A 12,008-nucleotide genomic window follows, 5' to 3' on the forward strand; every position below is an offset into this window, starting at 1 on the left:
TGATTGGCTTTACACTGGGAGCATAAACCCCAGTATGAGTGATTGCCTTTACACTGGGAGCATTAACCCCACTATGAGAGATCGCCTTTACACTGGGAGCATTAACCCCACTATCAGAGATTGGCTTTACACTGGGAGCATTAACCCCACTATCAGAGATTGCCTTTACACTGGGAGCATTAACCCCACTATCAGAGATTGCCTTTACACTGGGAGCATTAACCCCAGTATGAGAGATTGCCTTTAGACTGGGAGCATTAACCCCAGTATGAGAGATTGCCTTTACACTGGGAGCATTAACCCCACTATGAGAGATTGACTTTACACTGGGAGCATTAACCCCACTATGAGAGATTGCCTTTACACTGGGAGCATTAACCCCAGTATGAGAGATTGCCTTTACACTGGGAGCATTAACCCCACTATCAGAGATTGCCTTTACACTGGGAGCATTAACCCCACTATGAGAGATTGCCTTTACACTGGGAGCATTAACCCCAGCATGAGAGATTGCCTTTACACTGGGAGCATAAACCCCACTATGAGTGATTGGCTTTACACTGGGAACATAAACCCCAGTATGAGTGATTGCCTTTACACTGGGAGCATTAACCCCACTATGAGAGATCGCCTTTACACTGGGAGCATTAACCCCACTATCAGAGATTGGCTTTACACTGGGAGCATTAACCCCACTATCAGAGATTGCCTTTACACTGGGAGCATTAACCCCAGTATGAGAGATTGCCTTTACACTGGGAGCATTAACCCCAGTATGAGAGATTGCCTTTACACTGGGAGCATTAACCCCAGTATGAGAGATTGCCTTTACACTGGGAGCATTAACCCCACTATGAGAGATTGACTTTAGACTGGGAGCATTAACCCCACTATGAGAGATTGCCTTTACACTGGGAGCATTAACCCCAGTATGAGAGATTGCCTTTACACTGGGAGCATTAACCCCACTATCAGAGATTGCCTTTACACTGGGAGCATTAACCCCACTATGAGAGATTGCCTTTACACTGGGAGCATTAACCCCACTATGAGAGATTGCCTTTACACTGGGAGCATTAACCCCAGTATGAGAGATTGCCTTTACACTGGGAGCATTAACCCCACTATGAGAGATTGCCTTTACACTGGGAGCATTAACCCCACTATGAGAGATTGCCTTTACACTGGGAGCATTAACCCCACTATCAGAGATCGGCTTTACACTGGGAGCATTAACCCCACTATCGGAGATTGCCTTTACACTGGGAGCATTAACCCCACTATGAGAGGTCGGCTTTACACTGGGAGCATTAACCCCAGTATGAGAGATTGCCTTTACACTGGGAGCATTAACCCCAGTATGAGAGAGTGCCTTTACACTGGGAGCATTAACCCCAGTATGAGAGATTGCCTTTACACTGGGAGCATTAACCCCAGTATGAGAGATTGCCTTTACACTGGGAGCATTAACCCCAGTATGAGAGATTGCCTATACACTGGGAGCATTAACCCCGCTATGAGAGATTGCCTTTACACTGGGAGCATTAACCCCAGTATGAGAGAGTGCCTTTACACTGGGAGCATTAACCCCAGTATGAGAGATTGCCTATACACTGGGAGCATTAACCCCACTATGAGAGATTGCCTTTCCACTGGGAGCATTAACCCCGCTATGAGAGAAGTAGGTCCTATTAAGATGACCATTGACTTTGGGACATTCAAATCCAACTTGGTCAACGCTCCCAGTGACTCTTAACTTGGCAGGGTCTATGCCTACTTACTTTCCTTTTAATCTGCTTTACCTTTTTCCTACACAATGAGGTAGGAATATTTTCTCTTAATTGTATAAACATTGCTTTTTTGAGTAGAATGAGTGTTTACTATACCTTTTGGACCCCCCTGCTCCTCTCCTGACAGTGCCGCCTTGGCTGCTGTGCTACGTTTCACACTAGGAGGGCAGACCAGGGTGTTTCTTATCCCTGCAGCCGAAGTATTCTGATGTGGGTTCTTTTCCTTTGTCTCCATTCTCTAATTGTTGTATCAGGGTGATGCATTTTTCCCAGAATATCATTGTCCTCCTCTGGTAAGTGAGCTGGGATGGCAGCCAGGCTCTGGAAAAACCATCACAGGGTCAGCATAGAGCACAAGATTCCTCTACAACAGGTTAGAGACATGTTGTCAGTTCCTGGGTGAAGCAATCAGAAATGTCAGTTGCTTATGAGCAGAGGATGGAATGGATGGAAACATTTACTTTACCGTATTGGTCTTTCATTCCAGGCACTCAGGACGTTCCAGATCTCCTGTCTCCCACCAAACGCTGCTCTCAGAAATACGTCATTGACGGTCTGACTGAGAAGTCCTCACAGATCCTGGATCCATGGGATCGGCTTTTCAAGATCTTGATGGTGGTCGGGGTGAGGTGTGAGTGGCAGATTGACAAAAATAGCAGGTGAGCAACTGTCCTGCACCATAGGATCACAGGCGGGCAGGGCAGCATGTGGACTCGGGCAGAAACCCACAGTCCTGGTGGGAGTGTACATTCCAGGATCACATTGGCATCTATAGGTGCTCAGCATGGGATGGCTGGATTTACACTCCACAAGCACTTAAGATGTCCTGGGTATGTGGACAAAGTGATGATGCCCTGCTGGAAATCCTATGGGGATCACAGGGAGTTTTGTGGAAAGATTCAGATCTTGGTAAAGAAATAAATGATTTAGACATTCTACAGATCCTCCATACATGCCTGTGAGCAACTAGTTCATTGGTATCCTTGCTATGGGCTGCTGCAATTGTGCTCTCAGTGGATGCAGTGTATTAAAGATTTGGGAGATGGTAGTGGCTGATGTCACACACGTTTTACAAGCCCAATGCTGTGCAGGATATTCTCCCTTGTAGAGAACACAGGCCCTCGATGTGGCTGATCGGTTCTCTGTGAAAATACCTCATTTTAAAAGTCTCAAGGCAAAAAGATGATTTACAATGAGACCTTTAAAATGCGTTAAAAAAATATATATATCTGTTTGGGGGGTTTCAACCTCCAAGCTCCCCATTGTTCCTCCCCGCCTCCCAACCCCTAGAGTCTCCTGTGGGATTTCAGACCCAGCCCCCATGCTCCACCCCCACCCAAACCAAAACACATGCATACACACAGTACACACACCAACATACTTATAAAAAGGATGAGGGGAAACCGCACAAGAAAGATGACCAAGAGAATTCTAAAACCTCCCATCCAAAAGAGGGCCACAAACATAAGAAGGGTAACCCCCATGGGAAACCAGGTCAATCTAGTGAAACCTCTAGTGCCAAACCAGAGGGAGGTCAGCAGAAGCCCCCATTTGGCAAAGCATTTGGAAAATGTTATGCTTGTGGGTCTACTGACCATGTGAAAGGGGATCCTAGATGCAAGGGTAAACCTTCAGGGGCCCACACTGACACCTTAGCCTTCATCCCAAAGGGAGAAGTACATATGGCAAGTGGAAACCTTCAACTATTGGCTGAAGACCCCATTGGAGTCACTGCCAGTGTTTCTGTAGTGTCCCTGGGTCTGTGGGAACAGCAGAATATAGATGTGTATAACTCTATACCAGATAACACAAAAGAATACTACAAGGAGAGTGTACTTGTAAATAGTCAGGAAACCCCTGCCACTAGAGACACTGGGGCCGGCATCACAGTGGTGGATGACATTTTTTTTCAAACCCGAGGATGTTGCTAAAACACCCAAAGGCCCCACTAAGCTTGCTGGAGGCCCTGTCCAGATGGTTCCAATACTACCAGCTCGCCTCCAGTGCAACAATTTGACTGTAAGAATTCCTGTCGGTGTACAAAGTGATGTGCCTGGGAGAGTCCTGCTGGGGAATGACTTTAAAACTCTTGGAGTTGTATAGAGCACCCACAGTCCTCCCAGTAAAAGGAAGCGGGAGCAGACTAGGAAGGCCAGAGAGCTCACTTTGAATGACTCTCAGTGGGTTGTTACAGAAGAACCTATAACACCCAGTCCACAGGAAAAGCCAACTTCTATTTCCAAGAAGAAAGAGACAAAGGGGAAACCCAAGGTCTCAGGAAACCAGAAAGATAGCACCCCTGTGCATCAAACCAGGACATCCCCGAGAGGACAGTCCAAAGTCATACCTGTGACGACTCCACCAGCCGAGGCTGAGTGTGAGATCCGACCAGGAGAGGTTGAGTCAGCTACTGAGGACTCGGAGCTGGAAGAAGACCTTCCCCCTGTTGGAGATCTGGATCCTAAAGACCATCCTGAGCTGCAGTCTTTACTGGCAGACGGTGGCCCCTGTAGGCAGACTTCAGCAGAGGTCAAAGAGAGTGTCCTACTCTGGAAGGACTTCGCCAACAGGCAGCTTCCCAGCTGGAAGGGCAAGAGCCAGGGAAGCACAGGTTATACTAGGAGGATGGGCTCCTCTACAGTGAACCTACAGAGTCTCCCCCAGGAGACTACAGATGACTTGTAGTACCCCTCGAGGTGAGTCACCAGTTTCTACAGTTAGCCCATGATGTTCATTTGGCTGGTCACGTAAGTATTTAGAAGACCAAGGAAAGGATTTCTCTTTATTTCTTCTGGCCTAAGTTGGGGTCTGATGCAGATACATTCTTTAGGAGCTGTCACACTTGCCAAACCTCTGGCAAGAGTGGAACCAAGAATGTGGCACCTTTTGGCGCCCCTCCCAGTGGGGGGAAGTTCCTTTTGAGAGGGTAGGAATTCACATTGTTGGTTCCTTAGACCCTTCAACATCTTCAGGCAACCGATTTATATTGGTTATGGTAGACCATGCTACCAGGTATCCTGAAGCCATACCTATGAGGACCTTTACTGCCCCAACTTCTGTTCCGGTGCTATTCCTGGGCCTCAGTCGTGGGGACAAGAGGGAGGATGTCGGGGGACTCCTGCAATGCACTGGGACTGTCGAAAAACCACAACCGACAAACTTTACTTTCAGTGGCTGTTTCGCGTTTTAGCTACTGTAACGGCAACAATGCGGTTCCTGGCTGTCAAGGTGGACTGTCCTTGCTTCTGAGGTCCCGCACATGCTTGGTCAGCGCTGCTTTGTGGGAGTCCAGAGGATCTCCCAAAAGCTTTAGGCCAGTTTAAAAGCAATGCACACAAACTGGTGTTCCTCTCCCTGGTTATTCGGTTCTAGCAGCAACTCTGTGTAATTTCAACCAGCTCTGAGATGGATGGCCAGGTGGCTTACTTTGGAGTGGATTGGTCCCACCAACTCAAATGGCGAAGTCGTCCTTGAAGGGGCTTCTCTGACGATGCACATTTGGAGCTTCAGCACAGCAGCAGGGCTTCACCGGGCAAACCAACGGTCCAGGAGTTGCATCAGGCGTCTTTTTCAGGTTCTTCTTCGGATTCCTCCATCCAGTGGTCGACTCTGCCTTCCAAGCCAAAAAGCCTCACCTTTTATGCAGCTTTCTCCCATTCATTCCAGCCTGGCTGTCAATACCCCAGCAGGGTTGCTGTCCTTGCCGGACAGCTAGCCGGCCAATCACCAAGGAGTGCATTCCTGTCTCCTAGGAGACTAAGCACAGGGAGCTTCGGGTACCTTCCTCACTTCCTGCCCCCACTTATTGCCCCCACCGGCACCTTGGAGCCAGGGGCGGTTTTCACTAGTGGAGCCCGCCAAAGACAAAACGAAGAAAGGGACCAAACCTGGTTTGGCGCAGAGTAAATCTCAAGAAGGTCCAAAACATCAAGAAATGGCAAAAAAAGAAGACTGGGCCATTTTGACAAAAATGGCACCCCAGGGTGCTTTACTGCAGCTGCGAACGCAGCCCACGGTAAAGGCACACCACGGTAGTAAAAAGTAACTCTGCCACCAGCCATTAATTGTGTAAAGGGTAACTTAAAAAATGTTACATGAGAAGTTAGACAATAGGGCTACTAAGTATCTCCTCCAGCACTCTATTGTAAGATTGTGTGTGCTGGGTCTAGAGTTATAATTGTAAAGTCAATGTCACTTTACTGCCCTGGGAAACAGGAGTTATCCCAGAGAACAGTATTTAAACCCTTTGAGGGGGGGGGGAGTCTGAAAGTAGCACTACACTGAAGGGGATGTGTGCTACCATGTAAAAAGATGCCTATGGCGTTTGTCAGACCCCACAACCCAAAAGAAACACATAGAGAAAATCAATCACATTAAAATACATGACCGAGTGGGGAAAAAAGGGTCTCTCTCTCTAGGTAAAAATGAAAAAGTCGTAGAGTCCAGCAAAAGAGCTGGGGGTCTCTAAGGTGGATAGGAATTAGCACATTTCTGAAAATTCTCCCTAACATACCCGAAAGAGGGCTGGTAGACCTTAGCCTCTTTTGAAGCTCCCCCAGACAAGGAGAGCAAGAAGCTCTACACCATGGGTAGGAAAGTGGCAACTTCTGCAGCTTTCCAAAATAGAATCGCCAGCAATTCCACACTATTGTCGAGCTTTGACTGCAATAAATGGGACGAAGTTACGGCCCTCGTTGACTCTGCTCCATAACCTCTGAAGACTAAACTTGCCGTCTGCTTAAAAACAACCTTGATGCTGCAGACAATTGCAGAAGGCACTATTCGAGGGGATTGTGTCCTCCGACGTATTCCACATCTCCGACAGGTAATGACCATAGCTGTGCTGCTTTGGAAAATTTCAGTAGAGGGCGTCCTGCGTCGATGACGTTGATACTTCCCTCGAGGGCCTCGGTCGATGTCACCGGATGTTATATAAAGGACGCACGGCGCCCGTAGCCTCAGTTCTGTTTTTTCCGCAAACGTGTTTTCTTCGGAATCTCGGCACGCTCGATTCTTCTCTTTGAAAGCGATGTCTTCGTCTTCTTCTACCCCGATGTCGGGCTTTAAGAAATGTCGGGACTGCGGGTCGAAAATGTCCATCACGGACCTGCACAACATCTGCCTCTGGTGCCTTGGCGAAAGCCACGCCACCGATGAATGCGATGATTGCCAGTCCCTGACTTCTAAGGCCTTGCGGGAGCGTATGAAGAAATTAAAGGTAGGTAGGGTGTCTAAGCCCCATAAATCAAAGTCTGCTGGGCTTTCGACCGATGACTCGAGGGGCGACTCTCCGCGTGGGCGAAAGTCTAGGGGGGTCTCAGTCTCGGAGTGGTTCCTGCCATTCCTCTGCCTCTTCGAGGCCTTCTAGGAAGCGCCGTCACAGTGCTTTGATGGTTGGGCGAAGAAGATTTTTTCATCTGGGTGTATGGCTTTGAAGGCAGCCAACTCCGTTTGTGCCTTGGCGAGATTCATTCACACTTTGTGGAACTGTGCATCTTTGGCGGCAGAGCATATTCCCGAAGGGGAAGAACGGGATGGTTTTCTAGCCCTCGTGCAAGACGGCAAGGATGCCATGTGTGAATCCGTTCAGTCGGTTTGGGACACGGCAGACTGTGTCAGCCGGTTCATGGCTGCGAGCACTGTGATACTCAGGTTTGCGTGGTTGCAGAAGTCGGGGTTTGCTCCTGATGTGCAATCCCGGCTTCTCAACATGCCCTTTGATGGTGTTCATCTGTTTGGCAGCAAGGCTGACGAGAGCCTTGAGAGGTTGCAGACCTCCAAAGCTGCAGCGAAGTCTTTGAGCGCTGCAGTACGACAACCTCTGCCTTTTCGTCCTAGGGGACAGCAATGGAGGGGAGTGTTCCTTTCGGTACTACTCTACCTTTGGTATATCGATAGGAGCTGCCAGTCAAAGTGGCCACCGTAGGAGTACCAGAGGTGGAAAGCAAGGTACTCGAGGTGCCAAAGCCGCTCGGGCAGTTGCCTCTTTGCCCTCAGGCACTGCCGGAGACTCGTCCGCACAGTCATGAGGCCATGTCCCATGGTTCGTCGGTTGGGGGCAGACTTGCGCAGCATCTTGGAGAATGGCGAGCCATTACTTCAGATGTGTGGGTTCTGGAGATCATAGCCCACGGCTACTGTCTTCCCTTCCGGCAGAGGCTTCACGACAATCCACCGGGGAAGCTCTTTCATGTGCCGATTCATTCCAAGCACAGGAAGTACCTGAGGTTCACGGTTGGAGACTCGCATTTTAAGTTTTGGGTCCTGCCATTCGGATTGACCTCCGCCCCGAGGGTCTTCACCAAGCTGCCAGAGGCAAGTCTGCGGATGACATCTCTGCAGTGGGCTCTCAGGATGCAGTGGACACAGTTCTCCGGCAGGATGTCGGATCACGTTCATATTCCACCCTCGGTCGCCCAGGATTTTCTGTGGTAGGCCGTGGAAGTCAATCTGATGAAGGGTGCTCCATTTTGGTAACCATGATGGCAAGGTGACGATCGTGACGGACGCATCCCTCACGGTTGGGGAGCTCATGCCAACGAGTTGACAGTCAGCGGACGTTGGTCTCTGTCTGAGTCCAGACTCCACATCAATTTGTTAGAGCTGCGGGGTGTCAGGCTAGCCCTGAAGGCTTTTCTGCCGTCTGTGAGGGGGAAGAATGTCCTGATTCTGACGGACAATACAGTGGCCATGCACTACCTCAACAAAAAAGGGGGGGCAGGGTCACTCCATTTGTGTAGGGAGGCGATGCAGCTCTGGTTCTGGGCCATTCAGTAGGAAATTTCGATCTCGGCAGTTCATCTGGCCGGAGACGAAAACGCGGCGGCGGACGCTCTGAGCAGGCAGAGCACGGTCTCTCACGAGTGGATGCTGGCTCAGGAAGTTCTTTTGGCGATCTGTGCCCTTTGGGGAACCCCACAAGTGGATCTCGCGAGAGATTCTGCTTGCGGGAATTTCCTCCAAGAGGAAATGTTTGTAGTGGAGTGGTCCTTCCCACTGCTGTATGCGTTTCCTCCAGTCCCCGTCATTCCTCAAGTATTGCAGAGGTTACGGAGGTTCGGTTCCCTAATGATCCTTCTAGCCATGTCCATCTGCCCTCCACGCCGTCTTCCCTACCGAGACAATCTGCTTTCACGGGATGGGGGTCGGGTTCTCCATCCAGAGGTCAAGTGTCTCAGCCTTCATGCTTGGTATCTGAAAGGTTGAGGTATAAGTATTGGGATCTCCCCGAGGGCGTGATGGAGGTGTTGCTTTCGGCCAGAAGGCCCGCAACAAAATCCCTGTACCATTGCCGTTGGAGAAATTCTGTGACTGGTGCAGGGTCCAGAATGTGGATCCTTTCCAATATTCCATTCCTTTGGTTTTGTCTTTTTTGCTTTCTTTAGCCCACAAGGGTCTGCAAGTGGGTACCATTAAGGGTTACCTGGTGGCGCTGTACATAGTTAAGCGCTCGTCTGAGGAGTGTTCTTATTTTAAGATTCCTTTGATTTCCCAGTTTCTAAAAGGGCTAACTAATGTGTTTCCACCGTCACCTTTCCAGGTGCTGGGATGGAATTTGAATTTGGTTTTAAAGTTCCTAATGGGAGCTCCGTTTGAGGCATTACTTTCTTGTCCGTTGCGGCTGTTGTCCTTTTAAAACTGTATTTTTAGTTGCGGTTACTTCCGCACGCAGAGTGAGTGAGTTGCAGGCACTTTCCGCCAAGCCACCCTTTACTGTGTTCCATAAGGACAGGGTTGTCCTGCGGTACGGCCTTCTTTTCTTCCACAGGTTGTGTCGGAATTCCATTTCAGCCAGAAGGTGATTCTTCCGGCGTTTTATCCTCCTCCACATGCTGGTAAGGAAGAGGAGTGGCTCCATAGGTTGGATCCTAGGAGAGCTTTGAGTTTCTATCTCTCACGGCTGTCCCGGGTCAGAGTGGACGATCAGCTCTTTGTTGGTTATGCTGGAAGGCGCTTGAGTCAGGCTGTTTCCAAGCAGACCTTGTCCAGATGGATCATTTTGACGATCTCTGAGTGTTACCGTTTTGCGGGAAAGGACCCTCCAGTAGGCTTGCAGGCTCACTCTACTAGGGGTGTGGCTGCCTCCACTGCTCAACAGAGGGGCGTTCCTATTCGCAATATTTGTGGAGCAGCCACATGGGCCTCTGTCCATACTTTTGTGAGACACTATTCCTTGGACTCCATCCATGGGCAGGATTTGGCCTTTGGTAAGGCAGTCCTCTATTCAGCCATTTGATTGGGCATTCTAATATTCTAAATTGTAAATTGTTTTCCCACCTCCATACGTTGGTACTGCTTTGGGAGTCTGTCAGAGATGTGGAATACGTCAGAGGACACAATCCCCTCGAAATACAAGTTACTTACTTTATCTGGTAACGTTCTTTCGATGAGATGTCCCTCCGACGTATTCCACATCGAAGCCTGCCCCTCTACAGAATTTCTTATGCGATTGCAGCTTACGTTTCTGCAAGGCTTTCTGCAGTCATACTGGCAGGAGATTGGTGCCACACGTTCTGGGAAAAAACTACAACTGAGGCTACGGGTGCCGTGCGTCCTATATATAACAACCGGTGACGTCGACGGAGGCCCTCGAGGGAACGTATCGACGCAGGACGCCCTCTGTCGAAATTTTCCGAAGCAGCACAGCTGTGGTCATTACCTGTCACAGATGTGGAATACTTCAGAGGAACATCCCATCGAAAGAACGTTACCAGATAAAGTAACTAACTTGTTCTTCTAAAGTGCCATGCCTGGCTTCGCCAGTCTGGTTTTAAGCTGGAAACACAGGCAACTTTGCTCAATATGCCAGTGGAACCAAATGTTTTATTCGGCAAAGCAGTGGAGGATGCTCTTAAATCATCCAAATAGGAGTATGACACACTTAGTCCCTTGGCCAACTTACAAATAAACAGACTGGGCAAAGAGGGGGAAACAATTTTCGCCGTTTTCGCGGCCAAATCCCCAAAGAGGCTCTGGATATGGACAAAACAAAAATTCATCGTGGAATAACAACCAGGGTCAAGCGTCCCAGGGTTATCCTAGAGGCTAGCGCAGAGGCCGCGGCCGGGGAGACCCTCCACTTCCAAGGGTGGAGGAACGCCTCCCAAACAATGACATCCCTCTACAGGTCCACTTCCATGCCTCCCCTGTTGGGGGACGGATTTCAAACTTCACCCACGCATGTGAGGTTATTACCACGGACAAGTGGGTGTTATCGACCGCACCATCAAACCTCCTCCGTGCCAAAGGAAGACCTCAAGAGAAGAACAACTTATCTTGATAGAAGAAATCAACGCGCTCCTCCTCAAGGACGCCGTCGAGATTGTGCCGTCCAACGAGGTAAACAAGAGTATTTATTCAACATACCTTCCTTGTGGCATAAAAAGAAATAACCATGCGCACAGTGTTAGACTTGCGCCCTGCGAACACTTATCTAAAGCCACCTCAGCCTCCGCTGAACCCATCCAAATAACAGAGAGTCCCACAGGGATCCTGTGTCTCACCCACTATGTATAACATCTTCACTAAGCCACTGTTCGACAAGTTGGACAGACTGGGCATCACCTACACTAACTATGCAGATGACACCCAGATCCTCATACCCCTTTCGGACAACTTGGAAGCGGACTCGGCCTTGGTGAACAAGATATACATCCTCATTCAGGCATGGATGGCGTCCCACAGCCTCTGTCTGAATGATGATAAAACTTGGATACTGATCCTCGGCTCTGACACCAATCTAAAAAAACGTATCCCAAAATGCACATCCTTCAACATTGATAATATTATTATCAAGGTGATGCCTGTATTCCTCTCTCTCACCCTCAAGAAGCAAGTCAACTCCCTTGCCTCCACAACAGCCTATACCTGCAAACTTATCCGAGCCTCCAAACCATTCCTATCCAGCGCCAACTGCATCACCCTGGCCAATGCTCTCATTATGTCCAGATTAGACTATTGCAACACCCTGTACTCAGGAGCAAACAAGTATGTCACAGACAAACTTCAAAGTTTGCAAAACAATGCCTTGAGAGCAGCGTTGAATATCCCCTACAGAGAGCACATCACTAAATTCAGGAAAGAGACTCATTGGTTAAAAATAAAGGACAGAATCCTCCTTAAAACAGTCTCTCTCACCTCCAAATGTCTAAACAACCTAGCACCTCCATACCTGTCGGAAGAAATCTCCAGAAGCCTCCCGACCCACGAGATCTGCCA

The 12,008-nt window shown here is 49.1% G+C and overlaps 1 protein-coding gene across 3 annotated transcripts in view; it reads left to right on the top strand.

Moving 5' to 3' along the window:
- INTS10 (integrator complex subunit 10) overlaps positions 1 to 12,008 on the top strand; it is a 372,357-nt gene that overhangs the window by 134,843 nt on the left and 225,506 nt on the right. For all 3 annotated transcript variants that reach the window (XM_069626653.1, XM_069626654.1, XM_069626655.1), the window contains one exon: positions 2,278 to 2,449. In XM_069626653.1, coding sequence (XP_069482754.1) covers positions 2,278 to 2,449 — 172 coding nt within the window. The remainder of the gene's footprint in view (positions 1 to 2,277; positions 2,450 to 12,008) is intronic.

The sequence above is a fragment of the Ambystoma mexicanum genome, chromosome 6p (genome assembly GCF_040938575.1).
Source record: "Ambystoma mexicanum isolate Mex_15411 chromosome 6p, UKY_AmexF1_1, whole genome shotgun sequence".
NCBI lineage: Eukaryota > Metazoa > Chordata > Amphibia > Caudata > Ambystomatidae > Ambystoma > Ambystoma mexicanum.